Below are 22,929 nucleotides of genomic sequence, written 5' to 3' on the forward strand. Positions count from 1 at the left end.
TGACAATGACAGTGCAACTGTCATTTTATTATAGTGCTTCCCATCTCCATGTGACAGCTTCCTCAGATTTAAAACATCTCTGATCTCTTGATTTCTAAAAGAGATCACGGTACCACATAGATTTTCCTTTAGTTGCTCTGTATCCTTCTCAGTTGCCATTGCCAGTTCCTCCTTCCTTTTCTGAGCTCGGAGTTTTCCAGGTTCAGTTTTAGCTCAAATTTCTTTTTCATTTCTCTTCACTCTCTCTCAGTTTAAATATTAGCTACAAGGTTATGGCTTCCAATGTATAGGTAACTGTGCCTCTGTGCGCCAGACTTAAGTATCTTACTGCTTATTTGGCATCTCCATTTAAATGTATTTAAGGTATCGGAAATTTAGCATATCCCCACTGAACTTTGGATTTCCTCTATGAAACTTGTTCAGTGCTTGCTTTCATCTTAGGAAACAGCAACCTGGTAAATGTAATTGATCTCTGACCTATCTTTCTTGATTACTCTTTTTTATTCACTAACATCTAATTTATTATTAAGTGTTTTTATTATATCTTTTAATAATTGAGTACAGACATTTTTTCCATCCCACTTCTTTTTTTCTAGTCCAGGCTCCCATCATTTTTCTCCCACACTGTTAGAGTGGCTTTCAGATAGTTTCTGAACTTCTTCTCCCACCCATCAGACCCATCAGTACCACTGATCTTCTATCAAGTAGCTGGAGTAATATTTTTTAAAGATTGTACTTACTTATTTTTAGAGGGGAAAGGAGAGAGAAGAGAGGGAAACACTAATGTGTGGTTACCTCGTGTATGCCCCATACTGGGAACCTGGCCCACAACCCAGGCATGTGCCCTGACTGGGAATCAAACTGGCAACCCTTTGGTTCACAGGCCGACGCTAAGTCTACTGAGTCACACCAGCCAGGGCTAGAGTAATATTTTAAAATATTAATTAATATTGTGTTATCCCTCACTTTAGAACTTCAACAATTTCCAATTATACATAGTGTAAATCTATGTTCTTTAATGTGGACTATAAGTAAGGTAACCATATCTCCTTATTTGCTGGGTTGAATTATACCTGTTGTCCTGATATAATTACTAATATTGTCCGTTTTGCTCTCTCAGGGATCCCTGGGATAAATTATATGGTCACCCTAACTAAAGATGACTCCTGATCTTACCTTTCCAGCCTTACTGGTCTTCATTCCCCCAGCACTAGCAACTTCCTTCCTGTTGGAACAGTCTTCATTCAGATAATGACAAACTTTTTCTGCCTGGGAAATTTTGTCATTCTCTATGTTTATTTCTCTAGTACACCCATAATTCTCTATCACACCACTCCAATTGTTATCTTTAGCACTTATATCCATTTTATAACTATAAATTTATTTAATTATTGATGTGTTCGCCTTTTACTAATACTGAATAGTTGATATCCATAAAGGGAGGCATTACTCTATGCATATCTCCTAGCATAATGCCTGGCTCATATAAGGTTCCCAATTTTGAACAAATAAATGAAATTCTTTCTGAAATTGACCACATTGTATAAAAACCAGATAGATTTGGGATTTTCTTTTAATTTTAAATATAGGAACACTCACCCTGAAACATTGAATTCATTGCCACCTTTAGGACTAAAAATTTTAGGTGTTTCTCTTTATATTCTATTGCTTGAGCAGAAGGTAATGACTGAGACTACATCATCGGAAAGTTTTTATCCAGTTCTCAGTTATTCATATTTAAATTAATTCTCTCCTATTTTTGGCTTTCCCTTCTCTTGCTATCACTGACCACTGCCCAAATGTTTACCTGAAACTCATTTATTTTCAAATAACTTTGCTTGAAAATGCGTTCTACGTGTATGTGCTCTCTCTCTCTCTCTCTGTTTCTCACTTACTCGCACACAGATAAAAAGGGGGAGAGCTTATTTTGCTATCTTTTCATTTATGAAGTATCCTCCCAACTAAATTAAAGGGTTGAGGAGAATAAACACATGATATTGGTTAAATTCTCACAAATGCTCAATGCCTAGTCATGAAGGATTTTGTATTTGAACATCTCCTGTAGGTCTTCAGATGGGACGGCGGCAGCTTCGTGGTCCATCAGACACTCCCTGTCCGAGGCGTGCTGAGCATGTCCTTGTTCACCAGAGGAGGCTCCGTGTTCTTAGCCATTTCTCAAGCTCATGCTGGGCTCAATTCCCTTTTACTCAGATGGTCCGGCAACACGTTTATGAACTTTCAAGAAGTACCGATCAGTGGAACCACACAAGTTGAGGCCTTGATTTCAGGAGATGATATTTACTTACTTTTTGCCAAAACTGTGTCTCTAGGTAAGCAGATTTATTGTTTACAATGCATACATAGTTACTATCAAAATTATTTAGGATTCATATAGTATGCTCATAGGAAAATGCTCTTATAATAATTTTCTAGCTAATTAATAGAACGTTTCTTGATGGGTAGATATTGGCTGTCAGCTACACATAGATTTTGCAAAAAAAAAAATGAAGTGTTACATCCATAATCTTGAAGTGTTCTGAACCACTGCTTTAAGATAGTAAAATAAAACTGGGGATGGGTGGGGAACATGGGCAGATCTCTGAAGAATTCTGTGAAGATCTTGCACCAAAGCATAAATAGGTAACTTTTTATTGGATTGTACTGGAGGTGCCCTGGGTAAGTTATAATAGTAATAAGTGCTTAACAGCTTTTGGTAGACTTTTAAAATATTCATTGAATATTAATATGCTTTCTTTTGTTTAGTGGAACATTCATAAGTAAAATTCCAACATTCCTGAAAAATAAAGCATTTGTTGCTCTTCTTTTTTTTTGATATCAGATCATGATTAGTGGCAAAATATGTATATACTTTATATAGTAATTGTACAAAGCCTTGAAGTGTTTTCTACTAAGTTGTATTTCTGTTAAACTAAATGAATTATGAGGAATGTCCTATTAATTGTTTTTCTCAATTAAATTTAGTGTTTTGATTATAGTTTTATTATGTAGTTGTCTTTTTTTTCTGTAACTTTTGCCTTCATTTTTACTTTTTTCCCCATTATTGTAGGAGGTCAGAATTCAATTGATATTTTCGTCTGGGAGCCAGGACAGTTTTCTTTTAGATATTTTCAGTCTCTGAATTTTGCTGCTGTTAATAGGATTCACTCCTTCACACCAGCCTCGGGAATAGGTAAGGGCTTTTCATCTGCTGACTAATCCTGAGGGCATTGTGGAAAGCTAGAATGATTTTAATCTCACTGAATTAGAGGTAGTGTCACCTTGCCAGACACCGGGCATTTTAATAAGGATGTAAAATCAAGATCTTGACAATGATATTCCCAGAAATCGTAGGATTTCCAAATGACTGAATGATATTTAGTCATTTTCAAATGATATTCTTAAAATGGGGACTATGCTTGGAAAGAATTAGAATGACTAAGATATGGGGAGGAATATTAGTGAAGAAGAAGGCAATGTAATACATTACTTTTGTCTAGAGAAAAATGAAGATTGACATTTTATATAAAATTTAACTAGGAAAGTATTTATAAGGGGATAGCAAGTATGCACATGGAAGAATTTTTTTTAAAAAGTCAGAAAGTGGTTGTGAGAACTTTGCCGTCCTCATCCACTCTCCCAACTTTTCTCTGCAGTCTCAGCTCTTTTCTTTGATATCTGTACTATATAATCTGCCTGTCAGAAATACGTTCTGAAACAGAGTCTGTTTGTGAAAACCCAAGGGATGAATGCTGTTGGAGGTTATAGGACTATTCCAGGGCTGGTAAGGAGCCACGTGGGTAGGACAGTGACAATCAGGCGAAGAGGCCAAGGGCATTTGCGTGGCGAACTTGTGGGGCTGCCTCCCACGGCAGGTGGCCACGGGAGGGGGCACACCCAGTGAGTCAGAGTCTCTTATCAAGGTACCCAGAGGAACTTGGAAGCCAAACCTGAGTGGCTCAGCAGGCAAGTGTGCATGAGTCAGAGTCCCACTTTTAAATTGAGATACAGAAATTTTGTGTTCAATTGAACAGGACATATGTATTAATTAGAAATTACATGTAAGTCTTGTTTAAAGTTATGAAGCATGTCTCACCTTCATAGGTTTCAAGTTTGGTTGGAGAAGCAAGAAATACATTACGATAGTAATTTAAGGTGGAGTCGCAATCTCATTTGCTGTGTGAGTGGTAGAACTGGAGGGATTAAGGGGTCTCAGAGGGGAGCATGAGCTATGCCTGGGTGGGCTGGTAACAAACCAACAGAAATCTTAGTAGTATTATGAAAATAGTTTTGACCTCATGGCCCTCTTTCAGGGTCTCAAGGACTCTTAAAGGTCCTGGACAACATTCTGATGATGATAGAAGTAGAGAAATCCTTGCAGGCATTTGAAAGACAAGTGATAATCAAAAGTACGTTTCACAGCTCCACCTACCGTGGGCACATAGAATAGGCTGGCTGCAGTAGTTTGTAACTGCCCAGGCCAGAGTTGATGGAGGAGCCTTTGTGGGTGGTCAGGGATATGGAACTGAAATCAGAAGGGGCTCAATTACAGGTTTAGGTTTTGGGGACATTCATGCATGGGGTAGTAGAACTCACAAAAAGTTCAAATCTACAGAGGAAACAATATTGAAAAGAATAGAAGATTTAGCACAAACTCAGGAGTTTATTCTCACAGTTTTTCTTTTGGATGCCTGACTGTTGTTTCTCTATCAGGCACTGTAGCCTTTAGGTTACCTGCAGTCACAGCAACTGTTGACCAGGAATCAGAGGTTATTTACCTGTCAATTTTTGAATTAAATTTATCCAGGTGATGGTGTATAATTAAATTATGTAGGTTTGAAGCTTGCAATTCTGTAATCCTTCATCTGTATATTGTATCATGTACTCACCACCCAAAGTAAAGTCTCTTTCTGTCACCATATATTTGATCCGTTTTAGTCCTTGATACTTTTTTGTAGATTGTTTATCTCATTTTACTTTGTTTTCCTGTGTCCCACTCCTCCATCCTCAGCTCTGTGTCCCCAGGTTCTCCTGGACCCTGGCTACTGCCCATCTGGACTGTTACTTTGTGGCCTGGCCTCTGCACCAGGTCTGCGCTGCTGTCAGAGTCCAGTGTCCATCTCTGTTCTGCTCGTCCTCTCCTTAAATAACTTCTCTTCACACTGTCAGCTTCTGACGGGCCTTCTTAGCTCTGTGACGATATGCTGCGATAAACGACTGGAGTAACATACTCATCATTCACTCAGCAACTGATTCACATAATAAATGATGTGCCTTTCATTATGTATTTGTACAGTTTTGTCTACTTGTCCTTTAATTTTTTACTTTTGTCATTTTTGCTTCAAGTTTTCAAGTGGACTAACTTCATCTTCTTGAGTCACTTGTAATTCAAAATAGCTGCCTAATGAGTGTTTTTGAAGGCTGAGGAGTGCTGCCTGAATGGGCTGTTAATTGAAGTTATAGAATTCTCTTTAAAGACTTTTTAAAAATAGAATAGAGACGTTTTGTAAAAGAATTTGTGAAAAAATCTGCCAGAGGCTTGTTAAGTGACACATTGTGAGGTCTCTTTATTTCCTTTGTTTCTGTGACTTGAGGTTGTAGATGTAGGAAAAGATTATAGGTAATTATTTAGAATGGCTTATTATAGATCCCTGGAAAGCTGAAAGTATGTGTTAAATAATATTCAAGGGTTTTCATATTTTGAGTGAATCAAATATTTTATTAAAAGCATTAGACCGGAGCCATGACTGGACAGAGGTTATTGGTTGGCAACTGAATTCTTTACAAGGGACAAGAAGAATGAATATGACAAGGGCTACAAGGTCTTATAAACAAACCTCCCCTTCTCTCTTCCCTCCTGTGTGATTTAATAGATATTTTTTAGTGCCAATTATGTGTCAAGCACAGTGCTAGACCCTGAGGAAACACAGGTTAGCAAAGTCAGACATCATCTCAGCCTTGAAGAAGTTTAACATGTTATAGGGAAGACATATTATGTAAAATCACAGAAGTGTGTTCCTAGCTACAAACAGATGACTACCATGAAAGAATAAAGTACAGCCATGACCCAGAGTGGAGAGGGCTTGTCCTGGGCTGCAGGTGCCCAGAAAATGTCCTTTCTTAAGAAACTTTTACTGTTAATGTGTTAATGAGGCCAAGTTGAGCATGGGGCAGGCCCTAGTTAAGGGGACAGCATGTGCATTGTGGTCAGATGATAGCGGTGAGTATGAACTTTTAAAGGGCCAGGGAGCCCTGGCTGGGTAGCTCAGGTGGTTAGAGAATTATCCTGATACACGAAGGTTGTGGGTTCAATGCTTGGTCAGGGCACATACAAGAAGCAACCAGTGAATGCATAAGTAAGTGGAACAACAAATCCATGCTTCTCTCTCTCTCTCAAATCAATTAATATTTTTTAAAGGACCAGGGAGAGGTCAATGTGGCAGTGAGTGCAGCATGGTACAAGGTGTAACTGAAAATGTAATCAGATAGGCCAGAGAAGGACTTAAAGGATTATTATCTTTATCCTAAAAGTATTGGTGTGTCTTTTATGAGAGGGTGATGAGGAGACAGAGAAGAAGAGGGGCAGGTGAGAGATAAAACAGAGACTCTGTGTGTGTGTGTGTGTTAAAAAGAGGACTTTGACTGTCACGGGGAGAAAAGCCGGTAAGAGAGATCTTGAAGACAGGCTGGATGGTCATGGTACATTTCAAACTAAAGATACTGGATGTTGGAGTTTGGAAAGTGGTAGGTGATGCAGGTAGAAAACCAGAGAAGTACAGAAGTGGATTCAAACCCCACAGGAGTTGATGTGGAGGCGTGTGATGGAGAGGATGAGCCTAAATTCCACACACACGGCAGTTCCACAACCATGGTCACTGGGAGGAAGGGCAAGCCTTTGGAGCAGAGTTTGGTGGGAATAAGTTGAGATGACGTTGAGTCATTCATGTGCAGACATTGAATAAGTGTTACTGGTCAGAGCTTAGAAGAAAGTCCTAGACTGCAGATATGCAGTGGAAGTTCTCCGGTCAGAGATGGAATTGTTTAGAAAGAGACTATTTACTATAAGAAGAGGCGTTCTTGAACCAAGCCTTGCTGAATTCCACTTTTTACTTATTTATTTTTGTGAATTCTGCTTTTTAAAGGGCAGATGAAGGAGAATAGATGAATGAAAGTTGTGGGAAATTTGGAAATCTATAGCTAACATTCACTGAACATTATGCCCCAGGTCCTGATCTAGTCCTTTATCATATCATGTAGTCCTCAAAGCTCTGTGGGCTGCCGGAACGACACTTACCCCTCCTCCCCAGTCCCCCAATACTATCAGCCTCATCAAAAATACTACCTTTGAGAATCATTTGCATCAGCTCATTACTGCCTTCATCCCTGTTCAGTCACCATAAGAAGCACAGGCCCCCTGGGATGAGATTCTGGTTCCCGTGTGGTCTACTCATGCTCTAGACCATATGAGCCCCAATTCCCAGTCCAGATGCTCAGCTCTCACTGCCCCAGCTGCCCATATCCTTCCACGATGTCCCGTGGAACAGATACACCGTATTCAAACTTTTCTCAGAAGGTTCTCATCTCTTTGCTCTGGAACTTAGCTCTTTCCTGAGGATACAGCTTCTCATGAATCCCTCCCTAGCTGCTCCATGTCTTACTGGCTTCTCCTTATGCTCCCAGATCTCTGAGTGTTAGCAATGCTTGCCCCTCGTACTTAGTTCTGGAACTTCTTTTTGTTTACACTCACTGCTTAAGTAAACTCATCCATTTGCTTTCATTTGAGAGACTGAAACATTTTTTTAATAGTTTTGCTAAGTGGAAGAGAATTCTATAATCAGTCCTAGTTAAAGAACTGTTCCCAAATCAATTCGTAGTGTACTGGTGTTTGCCAGTGGGGAAGGGAATTGGATGACTGGGTGAAAAGTGGTGAAGGGATTAAGAAGTACACATCTGTAGTTACGGAACAGTCACGGGGTATAAAGTACAACACAGGGAATATAGTTAATAATACTGCAATAACTATGCGTGGTGCCAGGTGGGTACTGGACACATCGGGGGGAACTATGAAGTACATGCTTGACTAACCACTATGCTGTACAACTGAAGCCACTACAGAGTAAACTGTAATTGAGGAAAAACATTAAAAAATACTCTTCAAATATAGATGTGTTCTTCCCCCTCATACATTTCCTGGCCCAGTTTTATGACCTTAAGTAGTACAAATGCCTATTTTCTGAGAAAATACTCTCCGCGTAGGTATGTGAGGTTTAACCCCCCCGACTTCCCCCTCTGAATGTCCATTACCTGCTTGCTGCCTTGTCGTACGGATCAGGTTGTGAGGAAGTGAGTAGAGCTTATCTCCAGGGGTTAAGATTCCTAAACAGTGATGTTCGGAAACTTTAGATTGTGGTTTTGCTTGAGACTATAAATCTGTTAAACTTGAGAGGTGATGAGACCCATTTGAGGAGTTTGCTCTTTGCTGAATGTCTCCAGTTTTACAAAGCTTTATGAAAAATATGTGATTATGTTGAAAATACAAGTTTATTAGTAACCACATTGTCTCTACCTTTTATGTAACATGTACTAAATTTCAATAGTAGTTAATTTAATTCCCATAAATAAATATAATCAGTATAATCAGTAGTTCTTGATATTAAAGAGTAAGAATATGGGACTCTTTATTTTATCCTACAGGACAAAATTTTGGAGGAGGCTCATGGTTTCTGGTTCTATGTGCTGTTTTAATAATCAGTCGTATTGGATATCTTTATGTTCTAGTGTGTTTCAGCAGGCGTTGGAATTGATGTTGGTTTCTCTGTGTCTTCTCACTTTTCCTAGTTTTAAGTCTGAAGATTTTTTAGTATTGCATTCAGTGTGGTACCCCTCTCCTGCTAACTTCCGTAAATACAGATGTGTGCCGTTGCTTTGAATTAGGAAGAGTCTGGTTTCCTAATACCATTTCAAAAAGCAGTGGCATAAGGTATTCTAAGATCATGAGTTATATGATCAGCTTCATTAACTGTCTTTAAGAATTTATCAGATGAAGCCCTGAGCAGTCTGTCTCAGTTGGCTGGGTGTCGTCCTGCAAAGGGAAAGGTTGCTGATTCGATTCCCTGACATGGCACATGCCTGGGATGTGGGTTTGGTCTCCAGTTATGGTGCGCATGAGAGGCAACCAATTGATGTTTCTCACATCGATGTTTCTCTCCCTCTCTTTCTCTTTCCCTTCCCCTCTCTCTAAATATAAAACATAAAAATAAATAATAAAAAACTAAAAAAAGAATTTATCAAGTGAAAGTAATTAAAATAAGGGTTAGTTGTGAAAAACTGTATAGAAAACAATGTTATATATATATTAAAGTTAACCCTATAGATTATGCATTAAAATGATAAATTTGAATGCTATGTATCTACATATATAACTATACATTGTATATAGTATACTATATGCAGTATACTGTAAATATACTGCCTAATAAAGCATTTTAATTAAGAATTTTTATATTTAGACTGTTATTACTATGCAAGTTATGAATTCATATAGATAGCGACTGGAAGAAAAATGCAAAAATGAAACATTTAGTGGTGGGATTATGGGTCGTTTTTACTTTCAAAAATATCCTAGCATGCTATTCAATAAACAAATATTGAGGTGCATACAAATGAGTCCAAAACCCACTTGGCTTTTACCATCCAAGGATCACTTCTTTAGGTGGATTATGGGTACATTGTGAGGCTGGCTTGATCATTCCACAGCATTTAAAAATCATATTTGCATTCAGTTGTTCTATAAGTTGAATCATGTATTACTTCAGAAATCAGAATGCAAGTTTGAGAGTTGGAGAGATTGTGCTGTGGTACCAGTGTAGGGAGCATATGAGGTGACAAGTTATATTTCACCCTAGCTGCCTTTTCCTTCCTTCCTGCAGTCCACATACTTCTTATTGGCCAAGCTGTGTCTGCTCTTTACTGCTGGAATTCAGAGCTGAATCAGTTCTCTTTTATTCTGGAAGCACCTTCTGCTCGTGATGCAGCTTCTGTTACAGTAAAGTCCCTTAATTCAAGCAAGAATTTAATTGCCCTAGTGGGAGCCCCCCATTCACACATATATGAGCTGGCCTACGTCTCGAGCCAGTCTGACTTTATTCCTAGGTAGGTTCAACATTTATGCTGTCCTTATACTTACCATAATTTTATAGAGCACATAAATTCTAACTATTTTTTAATGATTGAAAAATGTATATAAGAGCTATTTTTAAACTAGAAATTTTCGTTGTTACTCATTTCTAATGTTTATTCTACCAAGATGATTATATGAATACTTCAGATTAAAATTTTATTTATGATGGGATTTTTCCAAAGTTTAAATGTCAATCAATGCTATAATAGTTTTATGAGTAATGAACTATGTATATGTCTTTAGTTTTTTGTAGTTGACTTACTTGATATATTCTTTTTATGCCAGTTCAGGTGAACTGATATTTAAACCTGGTGACAGAGAAGCTGTAATCACAGTAAATATTCTTGATGATATGGTTCCAGAGGAGGAAGAATCCTTCAGAGTTCAGCTTAAAAATCCCAAAGGAGGAGCAGAGATTGGTGGTAATAGTTATGTGAAAATAACTATCCTGTCTAATGATGATGCCTATGGAGTTATTGGATTTGCTCAGGTAATGATACCAAAGATCCCACACTTGGAAGTGAGCATGCGTTTGTTCACTGCATTTATATATAAATAAAACAGTAATATTATCAGTAATCAATGAGTCACGCTTTGTGTATCTTAAGCCTCCCTTCCCTTTCCCTGCTTCACCCCCTACTGTGCATTCTAAGCTGAATTCTCTCGATGCCTTGCAATTTACAGTCTTACCCACTGGACCACTGCAGTCAGCTGATCCTAAACTTTATTTATTCATATTGATTCTATTTTATAAGGTTGAATTTGAAATGTTGCCAGTTGGCCTTGGCCCAGGAGTTTGAATTTACTGTTAACTCTGTTTTCAGAGGATAATGATGAAGCAAATTCTAAACACTGTGTCTGGTCATGCACATTATCTGCAAATATTTACTGTCTTATTAAGCCTTTGTTATTTCTGTGGTGGGGTGATGGGTGAGAGAGACAGATTGATTGATTTCACACAGAGATACTTTCTCCTGAGGACAGATAATTATGCAAACTGTCCAGGTCAACTTCTATGCCCAGGCTTCATATTCCTTTACCAAATAGTAAAAGGACACTCAGTCATATTGTATAATTCAGTCCTGTTTGCAAGTTACATCCTGATTTCTTAGGTAGAGTTATAGATGCAGCTGTCTTGTGTCTTTCTCTGAAATATTCTGCTGAGTTAGGAAAACCTAACTCATACTGGCTCAGACAGCAAGAGTATGTCCACAGAGCAGGTCGGCTTCAAGACTGATTGAATACTTTGTCACCACGGCTCAGGTTTTTTTTTATATCTCCACTTTGCTAACACAAAGACGATCTTTTGTTTGGTTGTGTGAAAGCTGTTATTATTGTTAGGGTGACTGCTTTCTTGTTCAGGTCCAGCTAGGGAGAGTGAGATTCTCTATGTGGCTATCAGCGTAAAGAAAAAGTTTCTCAAAAGCCTTTAGAAACTCTTATGTGTCATTCACCAGACCTGGATAATAAGCACATTCCTTCATTAGCTCATTTGGTAATTCATTCATTCACTCTTTCATTCATTCATTCAGCAGATACTTAACAAACAACTATGTATCAAATACTATTTCAGATGCTAGAGGTATGTCAGAAAATGAAAAAATAGAAATCTCTATCCTCATGGTCCTTAAATTGTAGAGACAGGGGTCAGGGGAGAAAGACAATAAGCAAAGACATAAGAAACATCTGTAACTCTGTCTGATGGTAACAAGTGTCATCGAGAACCATCAGGCAGGGAAGGCAGATGGAGAGCGTGAGGGAGGGGGTGGAGGTGGTGTGTGGGGCAAAGAGAAAATGGGACGTCAGGGATGGCTGCTCTGAGGAAGTGGCTTGAGGACAAAGGCCTGGAGGAGATGAGTAAGTGAGTCACACACATTTCTGGGGGAAGGGCGATCGAGGCAGGGAGAACCCATCAGCCAGCTGATCAGCCCTGGAAGGAGTCCTTGCCTATCTGAACTCTGCTAGAGCAGGCGAGGCCCACCAGGTGCATGGCAAGGGCCCTGTGTCAGGGATCCCCACCAGTACCCATAGGTTCAAGGACTTGCAAGGAGGACTCAGGACTCAGCATGTCATTATTTTCATGACTGATTTATGACACTGAAAGGCCACAAAACAAAATCAGCTCTGGGAAGAGCCTTATGGGATGAAGTCTGGAGGAAACTAGGTGCCTACTTCTTAGAGTTCCTCCCCAGTGGAGTCGCACAGAACACACCCCGGCATCGAGTTAAGTTGTGACAACCTGTGAGAAGTGTCGCCAATGAGGAAGGCTCAGTAGTGGATTGAGGACTGATCATGTAGACCCCTCTACCTGGCACATAGCAAAATTTGGACTCCAGAAAGAAAACAGGGGTCCAGCATAAATCATGTTGTATATTCAGTTTGGGCAAAGGGAACTTGATATCAGTTCTGGAAATGGTGGCAACCATCCTGAAACTTAAGTGCAGACTCCAGCCAAGGGCCAATCTTGTAAGCAGGCCTCTTGACAGAGAGCCGTAAGGCCTGCTATGTTTTCTCTTCAGCACAAGCCCCTTTGTGTCACAATGAACTTGGCCTCTGAGGGGAATGAGGAGATTTTGAGGGATATGGAGAGCTTTTGGAGGGTCAGAGTAGAAGAGCAACATGATCTGACCTTTTGAAAGGACACTCTTGCCAAATAATTGAAACTAGGTTAAAAGTGGGCAAGGACAGAAATAGACCAGCTAGGAGACTATTGAAGTAATCCAGCAACAATTGCTAGAGATACAGGAAGCAGGAATTTGCCTTTTGCCAAGATATAGACCACTGTAGGAGGAGCGGGTTTCAGGGGTACGAGGAGGAGTTTTTGGCATACTGATGCCCTGAGCCACCTGCTTACAAGGGTTGTAGGGTCACCCGGTTACCCTGCCTGGCCCATCACTGAACTCAATGCATGTCAGCTCATATATTATATTACAGAAATATAATATGAGCCAGATACATAGTTTTAAGTTTTCTATTAGTCACTTAAAAAGGAAAAGGAAACAGATGAAGTGAGTTTTAATGTGTTTTATTTAACCCAGTATATGTGAAATATCATTTCAACATGTAATCAATAGAAAATTACTGATGAAATATTTTACATTCTTTTTCATACTTAATCTTCAAATTCAGTGTGCATTTTACACATACAGACTAGTCACATGTGGCCTGTGGTTACTGTGTTAGGATAGCTCTAAGATACGAGCTATAGGGGCCAAGGCCAAGTTGGGGCTCGGAAAAACAAAAGATGACCTTTGTACATGACTCATTTCCTTACTTTATTCAGGTCTCCACTAAAATGTCACCAGGAAGGCCTTCTTTGATTGGAAATTTCAACTCCTCTATACCTTTTTATTTTGCCTTATTCTTCTTTATGACACTTATAACAGACTCCTTTGTGTATTGTCAGTGTCTTTATACTAGGACGGAAGAGTATGAGATCTGGAATACTACTTTGTTCACAGGTTTAGCACTGACCAGGAAAGTGCCTGGCACACAGTGGGTTCTTAGTATGAACCTGTTGTTATGCCAGGGGGCGAGGAACACCCCCATGCCCTCGCAGGATCTCCTGCAAGCCCACAGGGCAGAGCTGGGGCTCCTGGGGCAAGAACATCATTCTCTGCTGCCCAGGCCCATTCTCACCTTGAAGCCTTGCTGCAGATGGAGCGTTGTTTCTTGCCTATTTTAGCATGATAGATTTCTCTCCCTGAAGCTTGTTCCAGAACTGTTCTAGAGACCTCAATGCAAAGTGGTTTAATTCTATCAATAGTTAGTGTCCTGGGTTTCTTCAGCCTGTTCGGTGGAATTCCTCAATACAGATCTTTTTTTGGACAATCTCAGTCTAAGATGAGATGTAGTAGATAATGAGAGTTTCTTGAATATTTTCAGGTTGTATTAAGTCTTCATTTTACTAGCCTTGTTAATAGAGGGCATGGAGCCAGACAGAGCTTCTTTTTAAAAAGGCATTGTCTTTTGTGAACTAATTATATGCATATTTAAAATCAAGGCATTTTCTGCGAGAGGGTTTGATTGCCTTGAGCAAGATTTTATTACTATGTAACATCTGCAACATTGTGTTAAAATGCTGTGTAAAATATAGCTATAAGATCGGGCATCTATTCAAATTCACATTCTAAATAGAAACTTAAAGAAATTAATGGGGGCATCTCTTTTCAGATTGCCACAGTAAAAAGGCAAGACAAATCTTACTGGAAAGATTTTTTTAAAATCTTGATATACTCCTTGTTTTTGCTTTATCACATGTAGAGAAATCATGAATATTTTAAAGAGGGGATTCTTTGGGATGTTAATTTTGAGGAAAAAGTTCATTAAATGGCTGGCAAGAGAGGTGGCAGGTGTCATCCTTACTTTATAGGAATATTATAGGTCCACAGAGGTATAACTCAGTTTGGAACAAAGGAGAGAGCTAGAAGTGAGACGAGAAGAGAGGAAGGCATTCAGACAGGAGGGAAAAGGGTGCTTCTGGGAGGAACAATGGTCACAAAGACCGGGAGCTGGATGAAACACCAATGGGAACAGGACAGCCTGTGGGAACATTTCAGAGAGTGTAAGTTTAAGGATAAGAAACACTTGTGAATGATCAGAAAGAGCCTGATTCCCATGCATCATTCATTTGGATGGGACCTTGGAGATCATGTTGATTAAACACTTATTTTATAAATAGAAAACAAAGACCTAGAGGGATTACCAGAGGTTACAAAGAAAAAGACTTCCTTCTCCTCCTGACTCTAGTGTCCTTTCCATTCTACAAATGTGCCATGTGTAACATTTCAAAAAAGTGGAGTGGATTGTGTCTGAGTATAAAAAAATATATGTTCATTGAAGAAAGTTCAAAAAATATAGAAACAGGAACACAAAAATAAACATAACCCTAAAAAACTAATATTTTTATTTATTTAACTTAGTCTTTTACTTTTTCGAACATGCATGTTTTTAATAAAATCACAGTTATCCTATATTATATTTTTTATTTATTGTTTTTCATTTAATGCATTATGTTGCTTCATACTGTGAAGTTTGCAAATGTATTGTAGGATGAAATAAAAGCGTACATTAATCATTTCGAATGACCTTTGTGACTTCCTATAATTTTTCAGAATTCACTATATAAGCAAGTGGAAGAAATGGAGCAAGATAGCTTAGTAACTTTGAATGTCGAACGCTTAAAAGGAACTTATGGTCGTGTAACCGTAGCATGGGAAGCTGACGGAAGTATTAGCGATATATTTCCTACCTCAGGAGTGGTGCGTAATTTATAAAATTATAGAATAGTCACTTTTAAATGATAGTTATTATTGATGCCTGGCACCGAATCCTGCTTTAAGGATGAAGTGTTTATTTGACCGTGTCCATACTGGATTGTAATCACCATAGAGAGGGATACAATTTAAAGTTAGTTTTATTGTTGTGATTATTGTTCTTTTTATATAATGCAAAAATCATCAATAAAAAAGTCATTTCTTTTGAGGTTCAATACATCTGTTGGCCAAATTGTGTATGCATTACATTGTCAGAAAGATAAAACCAACAAACTGGGGATGGAAATGGGGTTTCAAAATGGAAGCAGTGAAGAGTGAACAAGTTTTGTAAAATAGCCTAGTGTCTAAAACAGCAGACCAGAGATGTGGAGATGTTGAGTGATGTAGATTGAGTTTCCAGGAGAGATGAGTGTCAGCAAAATAGGCCTGTCATGCTAGTTTGAATAACTGCAGTTTGTAGCCATATTGTTGGAGAATAAGGCATGAGGTGGGGAAGAATGGTAAATGACATTCAAGAAGCAGAAGGAAGCCCAATCGGAAAGAACTTGATGCCATTTAGCAAATTCGGGTTTGACCCTCCAGGCAGTAGAGACATGAAAGGGGGAGAAAGATGCTCTGAACTGAACTAACAAGTAAAATAGAGACAGACTGATAGACAGAGAGCAGGATGACAGTGGGGAGAGGTTAGTGGATGGAGGGATTGAGCAAAAAGGAAGAAGGACTTGTGGGCAGGGACAACAGTGTAGTGGTTGCTGTGGGCAGCATAAGGGGACCAAGTGGTAATGGAAAAACATAATAAAAATTTTAACAAGAGAGAGAGATTCTGATTTATATCTCTGCCTGTTCTTTGTTCTCTACCTCTATTTTGCTTGAATCATTGTTAAATACTACATCTAATCAAAGTTTACCCAAGGGAGGTACCAATTTTGGCAAAATCTTGTAGAGAAAATTATTTAAACTATATGCCACCTTTTAATGTTTGCAGTATTTATATATGATATATAGGACATAGATTCCCAGGGGAAGACTGTGTACTCTATATTTTAATAGAATGTAGGCTTCAGGATGTGGCAATTTGGTTTCATGTTTTATTAGCTTAAATTTTGGTCACGGTCTACTTTTTCTCCTAACACTCTTCCACTTTTAATGTGAAAGATATTTGATTTCTAGATGTTACTTAAATATCTCTGTTATTTAAGTTGTGGCTAATAGGAAATAAATCTAAACTTCTGAAATTCTTACCACACAGTGACAATGAAAAAATAAGTAAAATCTTTTCTTTTAAAACTTTTAGATTTCCTTTTCCGAAGGCCAGGCACTGTCTACAATCACTCTGACTGTTCTTGCTGATGAGGTACCCGAGTTATCCGAGACTGCGATCATTACACTCATCCACGTTAGCACGGACAGGGTCTCGGACCCATCCAAAGGGGCTACTGTGGATCAGACAAGAAAGAAGTCTGTGATAACCACTCTGCCCAGTGACTCGCCCCACGGCGTGGTGGGCTGGCAGGCTGAGTCTCTCTTTGTGAGAGTAGCAGAGCCTAAAGGTAAGTCTTGTGAAATGTTTTGCTAGTCAGTTTTATTGGGTAATTAAACTCAGATATTTACTAGAAATGTACATGTCTCTTTTTATGTGATATTTTTTAGTTTGGCAGCTTATAATCCTTTTTACTTTTTGTTTATATTTATTGAACTTTGTGGTTATGTAAACATTCAGTAATAATGATATGGGAAATACTTTTCCTTTTTTGAGACATTTCTATCATTGTAGAAATATTTATATTTAGTAAATAGTTTCAGTAAAGTGGATTGGTTTTTATTTTTTTTCTCTTTTCCATCCTTCATTTGTCTGTCCTGCTTCCTCACTCAGATTTCCTCTCTATAGATTTTTGATAGTTATAGGAAATAAGGAGCAACACAGAGAAATGCATATGGTACTCAGTGTTACAGTGTTACAGTGTTACTGTAACCTGAAGTAGTAATGAAAATAATATTTTCTCTGAAATAAAGTGACCAGTCCCTATTTCATTTGAGCTTAGTGCTGAAATTTTTGTCTAAATAACTATTCATATCCGTATAAAAATGTACTTTTGTGGATAAAGGTTGTTTGACTTACTTAATTAAAAGTATATATGCCCTGGTTGGTGTGGCTCAGTGGGTTGAGCACCACCTGCAAACCGAAAGGATGCCAGTTTGATTCCCAGTCAGGGCACATGACCAGGTTGCAGGCCAGGTCCCCAGTTGCCAGCACGTGAGAGGCAACTGATTGATGTGTCTCTCATGCATCGATGTTTCTCTTCCTCTCTTTCTCCTTTCTTCCCTTTTCTCTAGAAATAAATAAATATTTTTAAAGTATATATATATTTGTATATACACACACACAGAGGTTGTCAAAAGTATGTCGACAGTTGTTTGTATGGAAATGTATAATACAATAATTAATAAATAATAAATAGCATAAGAATAAACTCTGTTTTGTGGACTCACACCTGTTAAACCTATCTTTGCCCACCTCCGTATATAATATGTATGAATTTAGAATATGCTGTGTAAAGTTTTTAAAATTTTCTGACAGGAGTATGGACAATTTTTAAAGACCTTTCACTTAAATAGTGGATGGAAAGAATGTCATACAATTATGCACTTGGGCCTTTTTTATTTCTGTACATATAGGAATAGAAGCAATAGAATTAAAATGAACTGATCTGTTCATTTATTTATTTAACAGATAATTTTGAGGCAGCTAGTAAGTACCAGAAATTGTGCTGTTCATTCTGGAAACAAAGACAGTATTTGGTTATTAGAAACTCACAGGCCAGTAAGGAAGATTGACGAGCGCTTTTTCTCCTTTTATATGGCAAATTAAATTTTTTAAATCAAGAAATGAGATAAAAATAGGTGCTATGGAGTACGGTGACCCTTGTAATAGGCATCTCACTATAAAAACAAAATTGTTCTAGTGATTAGTTATTAAGTGATGACTTTGGTGTCTAGTTTTTCATTTTTGAAGAATCTTCTTAGCATTTGTAATTAGAACCTCTGCTCAACCTGCATGTGTACACTCTCCTAAGATTATCAGCAGTTCCCATTGGAGTGCATGACATAGGCAATATAGCAGAGTAAGTAAGAAAGCCAGAAGTGAGGGTTTAGAACTGGGTTATAGTATTAGCAGTGTATGTTCATTCTCAGCACTTTGGGGACAAGGGTAAGCAAAGCACAAAATACTCCTTGGGAATAAACATCGTCTTTGTTTCACCTCTCATTCCTTAACTGTGTAAAAGGGATAGTGCAAAACACTCTACCCTAAGTGCTTGGGATAGCATTGACAGTAGATGGAAAACTTTATTTACCTGACGCATCTCTGTCCCACAGAGAACATCTCCATTCTTCAGTTACAAATTGTTCGAAATAAAGGACTACGTGGAGACATTGCCATTCACTTGAGCGCTAAACCCAACTTCTTACTGCCCATCAGTAAACAGGCTACTGAGAATGAAGATTATGTGCTACAAGAAACAATAATAATAATGAAAGAAAACATTAAAAAAACTTATGTCAAAGTTGCCATTTTGCCGGTGAGTCTAGGCTACAATAAATATGATTCTATGCCTGATTCGATCAAATATTTTGTGGGTTGGTTAAATGTTTTATTTTATAAATGAAATCCTAAAATGTGCAAATCAATCTGGTTATTTTATTGATGGTTTGATAGGGCAATATTTTAATTTAATGATGTAATCGCTTGGATCAAGATTAGTCTTCAGATGGTTTAGATCTGGTTGTGGCACTCTCTCTGTCTCTTAATGATCCTGAAAAATGGAAAGTAGTTAATAGTGTTATTAAGAATATTACATAATTAGCCCTGGCTGGTATAGCTCAGTGGATTGAGCGTGGACCTGTGAAGCAAAGGATCGAGGTTCGATTCCCAGTCAGGGCACGTGCCTGGGTTGCAGGCCAGGTCCCCAGTAGGGAACGCATGAGAGGCAACCACACATTGATGTTTCTGTCCCACTCTTTCTCCTTCCTGTCCCCTCTCTCTAAAAATAAATAAATAAAATATTTTTTAAAAAGAATAGTACATAATTAAATATTGTGCTTATATGTTATAGTACTATGTGTAAGTTTAACTGTACCATGACTTATTAAATAAACGTTGTGTATAATACTGTCAGTGTTACTAACAATGGTACCAATGGTGTTGGATGGTGGTGGCTTCTGGAGAAGACGTAGGAAAGATAGGAGGATGGCACAGAGCAAAAGTTCCCTCTCCTTCTCACTGTGTATTCTTTATATTTCTTGAAATTTTTATTACCTTATTCAAAAATAAGGAAATAATCTTCAAAAACTCAATTGAAATGTAGGATTATGTTGAGATTTACAACTCTAGGCCTCTCACTTTTAAGATGTAGCATTTACATCTTAAGTGTAGAGCCGTTTGTCCTAAATTTCAGGGGTGGGTATCGTATATGTAAAACATATTCAATACTGTATGGTCAAAACTGCAGGATAGAATTCTAAGAAATATTTTACTTTCTAATATTAGCATGATGCTTCTGTTAAAACATTACTGAAAAGCTTGAATATTCCCTAAGATCCTGATGTTGTCATTAGGAGTGTATTAAAATACAAAGAGAAATTTTTTTGCATGTATGGTAGAGCTTCCCGTACCTGTGGAGACTCATCTGTTCCATACTGAAAAATGTCAACTATCCAAAGCACATAAAATTTACTTAAAAAGAATAAAGCGCCATTTCTCTTCCCCCACCCCCCTGCCCACCTCTAGGATGATGTTCCTGAATTGGAGGAAGGATTCATTGTCAACATCACTGAGGTGTACCTGGTGAACTCTGACTTCTCTGCAGGCCAGCCCCGTGTTTGGAGGCCTGGGATGGAAATTGTTGAGATAATGATAGAAGAAAATGATGATCCAAGAGGAATTTTTAAGTTTCATGTTACCAGAGTGAGATGAACTTTCACATGTTTATAGTAATACAGAAGGTTGCACCTGCTGATTTGGCCAGCATCATATATATTCTCCAAAACAAGTGGCTTTGCTTGAAGATATTTATAAATATGCCTTAAAATTTGTCTTACAAGCTAATTCTTAGTTCTCTTTGAGATAGGAGAAAGGATTAAGTAAATTCATTCATACTACATTTAAATATAAGAGTTCTGAAGACCTATTATGCATACTTACATCCAACTGTAGATTTCTACTTTGAAGGGTGAAGTTTAGGAACCACAAGTACAAATAATGAATTTAGAAAGTGATGACTTATAAGAATTTCTTTTGTCTTTCATTTAAACTTTTATTCTCACTTAAAGGATGCTGTTGGAGTTGTTACTGCCTATGAGGTGCCTCCACCCTTGAACATTCTTCGAATTCCAGTAGTCCGGCTGGCTGGAAGCTTTGGCACAGTCAATGTTTATTGGAAAGCAACACTGGATAGTGCTGGCCCGGAAGACTTCAAGCCATCTCATGGGATTCTTGAATTTGCAGATAGACAAGTATGCTAGTTATGGATATATTAGCCTGGTTTTTGATTTATTTCAAACATTTTATAGGCATTCGCTAAATGACTGTGCAATAGTAATTGCTAAATGAATTATACTCTAAATTTCTGTTAAGCCAAACAGAAATATTGTTAATGTATAATTAATTAATAGACATAGGAAGAGAAATAAAAAGTCAAGAATCTCACCCTTCTCTGACCTTCACCTGATTCTATTTTTTCCCCTCCTACCAGTCTGGATGAATGTTTCTTTTTTAACTCCTTGGTTGTTGCACTTCCATACAGTCTGATTTTCTGGCAGTTCTGGTTGTTTTTTGTTTTTAAATTTGTTGTTGTTCTTCTTTTGGTTGTGCGAGGAAGCAAAGTGTATCTACCTATGCCTCCATCTTGGCTGGAAGTCCTATTTTAAATAGAAGTTAAAGAAGAAGATAATAATTGGCTTAGAGGTGTCTAAGAACATATTAAAAACTGCCTGATGAACTAAACTATTCCTATGAATAGCAGGTTCCTTTATTTCTTAATGCTTGTAAATACAGATGTCTGTTTAGGGCTTGCACTAAAAGTGTGCACATTTATTAGTTAACATCCCAAACTTTTTTTAACTAAAAAAGACTAAAATGACAGAAAAGGAACAAAATATTTAAAGCTAGAAAAAATTGAAAGACAATATTCTAGATTTATGGCAACTAATCTTAGCAACTACAAAATATTTCACAAGCATTATAAGCTTTGGAAACACGGCATTTGGTAATATGGAAGAATAAGGTCTCATAACTTTTTAAATTGATAAGTAGAAAAAGCATGTGAAAAACTAACTTCAAAGAGCAGTATCTGTCTAAACAAAGTCCGAGTCTGCCTGGCCAGGTGAGCACAGTGCGCAACAACTTGGCAGTTGTCCACGGGTGGGCAGTAAATGCAGATAAAAACCAAGTGTACAGATCTAGATGTTCGTGCACATAAAGGCCTATGGTGTTAATATTGGAAATCATGAGTTTTTAACACATTTAGAAATTAAAACATTTTTTACTGAAAGTAGGAAAAATGCACTTTTTATTTAAAAGCAGAAACAAGTTGATTTCTCATTGAAGAAGACTTCCAACTTTAGGTGTATTATTAGCACTTTATTCTGTGCATTAGGTCAAAGTTTCTTCACTTAGCAGCATTCTTAAGATAATCGTTATTATTAAATTTAACATCACATAGAAAAGTACAGATTTGAGGTACAGATATTTTAATTAGCTTTCAGTTTAGCATTTAATTTAGTTCAGATTTCTGCCTCTCCAAGTGGGACATTCAGATTTCTTACTTTTACCTGTTATTAAGTTAAAGGTTTTAGGTAGATTTAAGTAGATAACTTCATTTTCTAGTAAATGTCTGTGTCAAAGTACTGAAATTTCCCTTTGGGACACAAAAATATTTAATTATGTAGATACAGCTGGGATATTTATTATTGCCAATAGTGAAATCACCAGCTGGACTAAGTTTTACTTTTTTGTAAGTTCTCAAAACTTTTAAATAGACCTAGATGAGTTAAGTCCTGGTCACAAACATTTAATAATAACTTATTTGGGTTTCCTTCCTTTTTTCTCTACATTATAAGGACAATATTTGGAACCGAAGGGGTTTATTCTAATTGCAGAACACAATGGTAGTCTCTATGGTACCGTTTTACAGAATGTAACGTTAATACTCAGTATACTAAGGTTTATGTTTGCGAGATGCTTATTAGAGCCTGCATGGCATTTCAAATATTTTTGTTCAAGAATAAGACTTCACTGTTTTTTTTAATCTAAAAGCACTATATATATTATTATATATATACTTTTTTATATCTTGAAAATAGTAGGCTATAATTTTCTGACTTTGAAATATAATAAATATATGTGACTTTAAAATGGTATTGTGAGCATAACAGGCAAAAAATCTGGCATTTTTCATTTGCACTATGTTTATAAATTTC

The 22,929-nt window shown here is 37.6% G+C and overlaps 1 protein-coding gene across 1 annotated transcript in view; it reads left to right on the forward strand.

Moving 5' to 3' along the window:
• The window catches only part of ADGRV1 (adhesion G protein-coupled receptor V1), a 508,576-nt gene that overhangs the window by 144,926 nt on the left and 340,721 nt on the right, over window positions 1–22,929 (forward strand). Inside the window, exons 49-57 of the mRNA XM_037032075.1 lie at window positions 2,066–2,330; window positions 3,068–3,190; window positions 9,927–10,149; window positions 10,463–10,667; window positions 15,292–15,438; window positions 16,748–17,003; window positions 18,829–19,031; window positions 20,240–20,416; window positions 20,782–20,964. Of these exons, the coding sequence (XP_036887970.1) occupies window positions 2,066–2,330; window positions 3,068–3,190; window positions 9,927–10,149; window positions 10,463–10,667; window positions 15,292–15,438; window positions 16,748–17,003; window positions 18,829–19,031; window positions 20,240–20,416; window positions 20,782–20,964 (1,782 nt within the window). The remainder of the gene's footprint in view (window positions 1–2,065; window positions 2,331–3,067; window positions 3,191–9,926; window positions 10,150–10,462; window positions 10,668–15,291; window positions 15,439–16,747; window positions 17,004–18,828; window positions 19,032–20,239; window positions 20,417–20,781; window positions 20,965–22,929) is intronic.

This window comes from Sturnira hondurensis, unplaced genomic scaffold, assembly GCF_014824575.4.
Source record: "Sturnira hondurensis isolate 20B ecotype Veracruz unplaced genomic scaffold, ASM1482457v3 Scaffold0021354, whole genome shotgun sequence".
NCBI classification, from domain to species: domain Eukaryota; kingdom Metazoa; phylum Chordata; class Mammalia; order Chiroptera; family Phyllostomidae; genus Sturnira; species Sturnira hondurensis.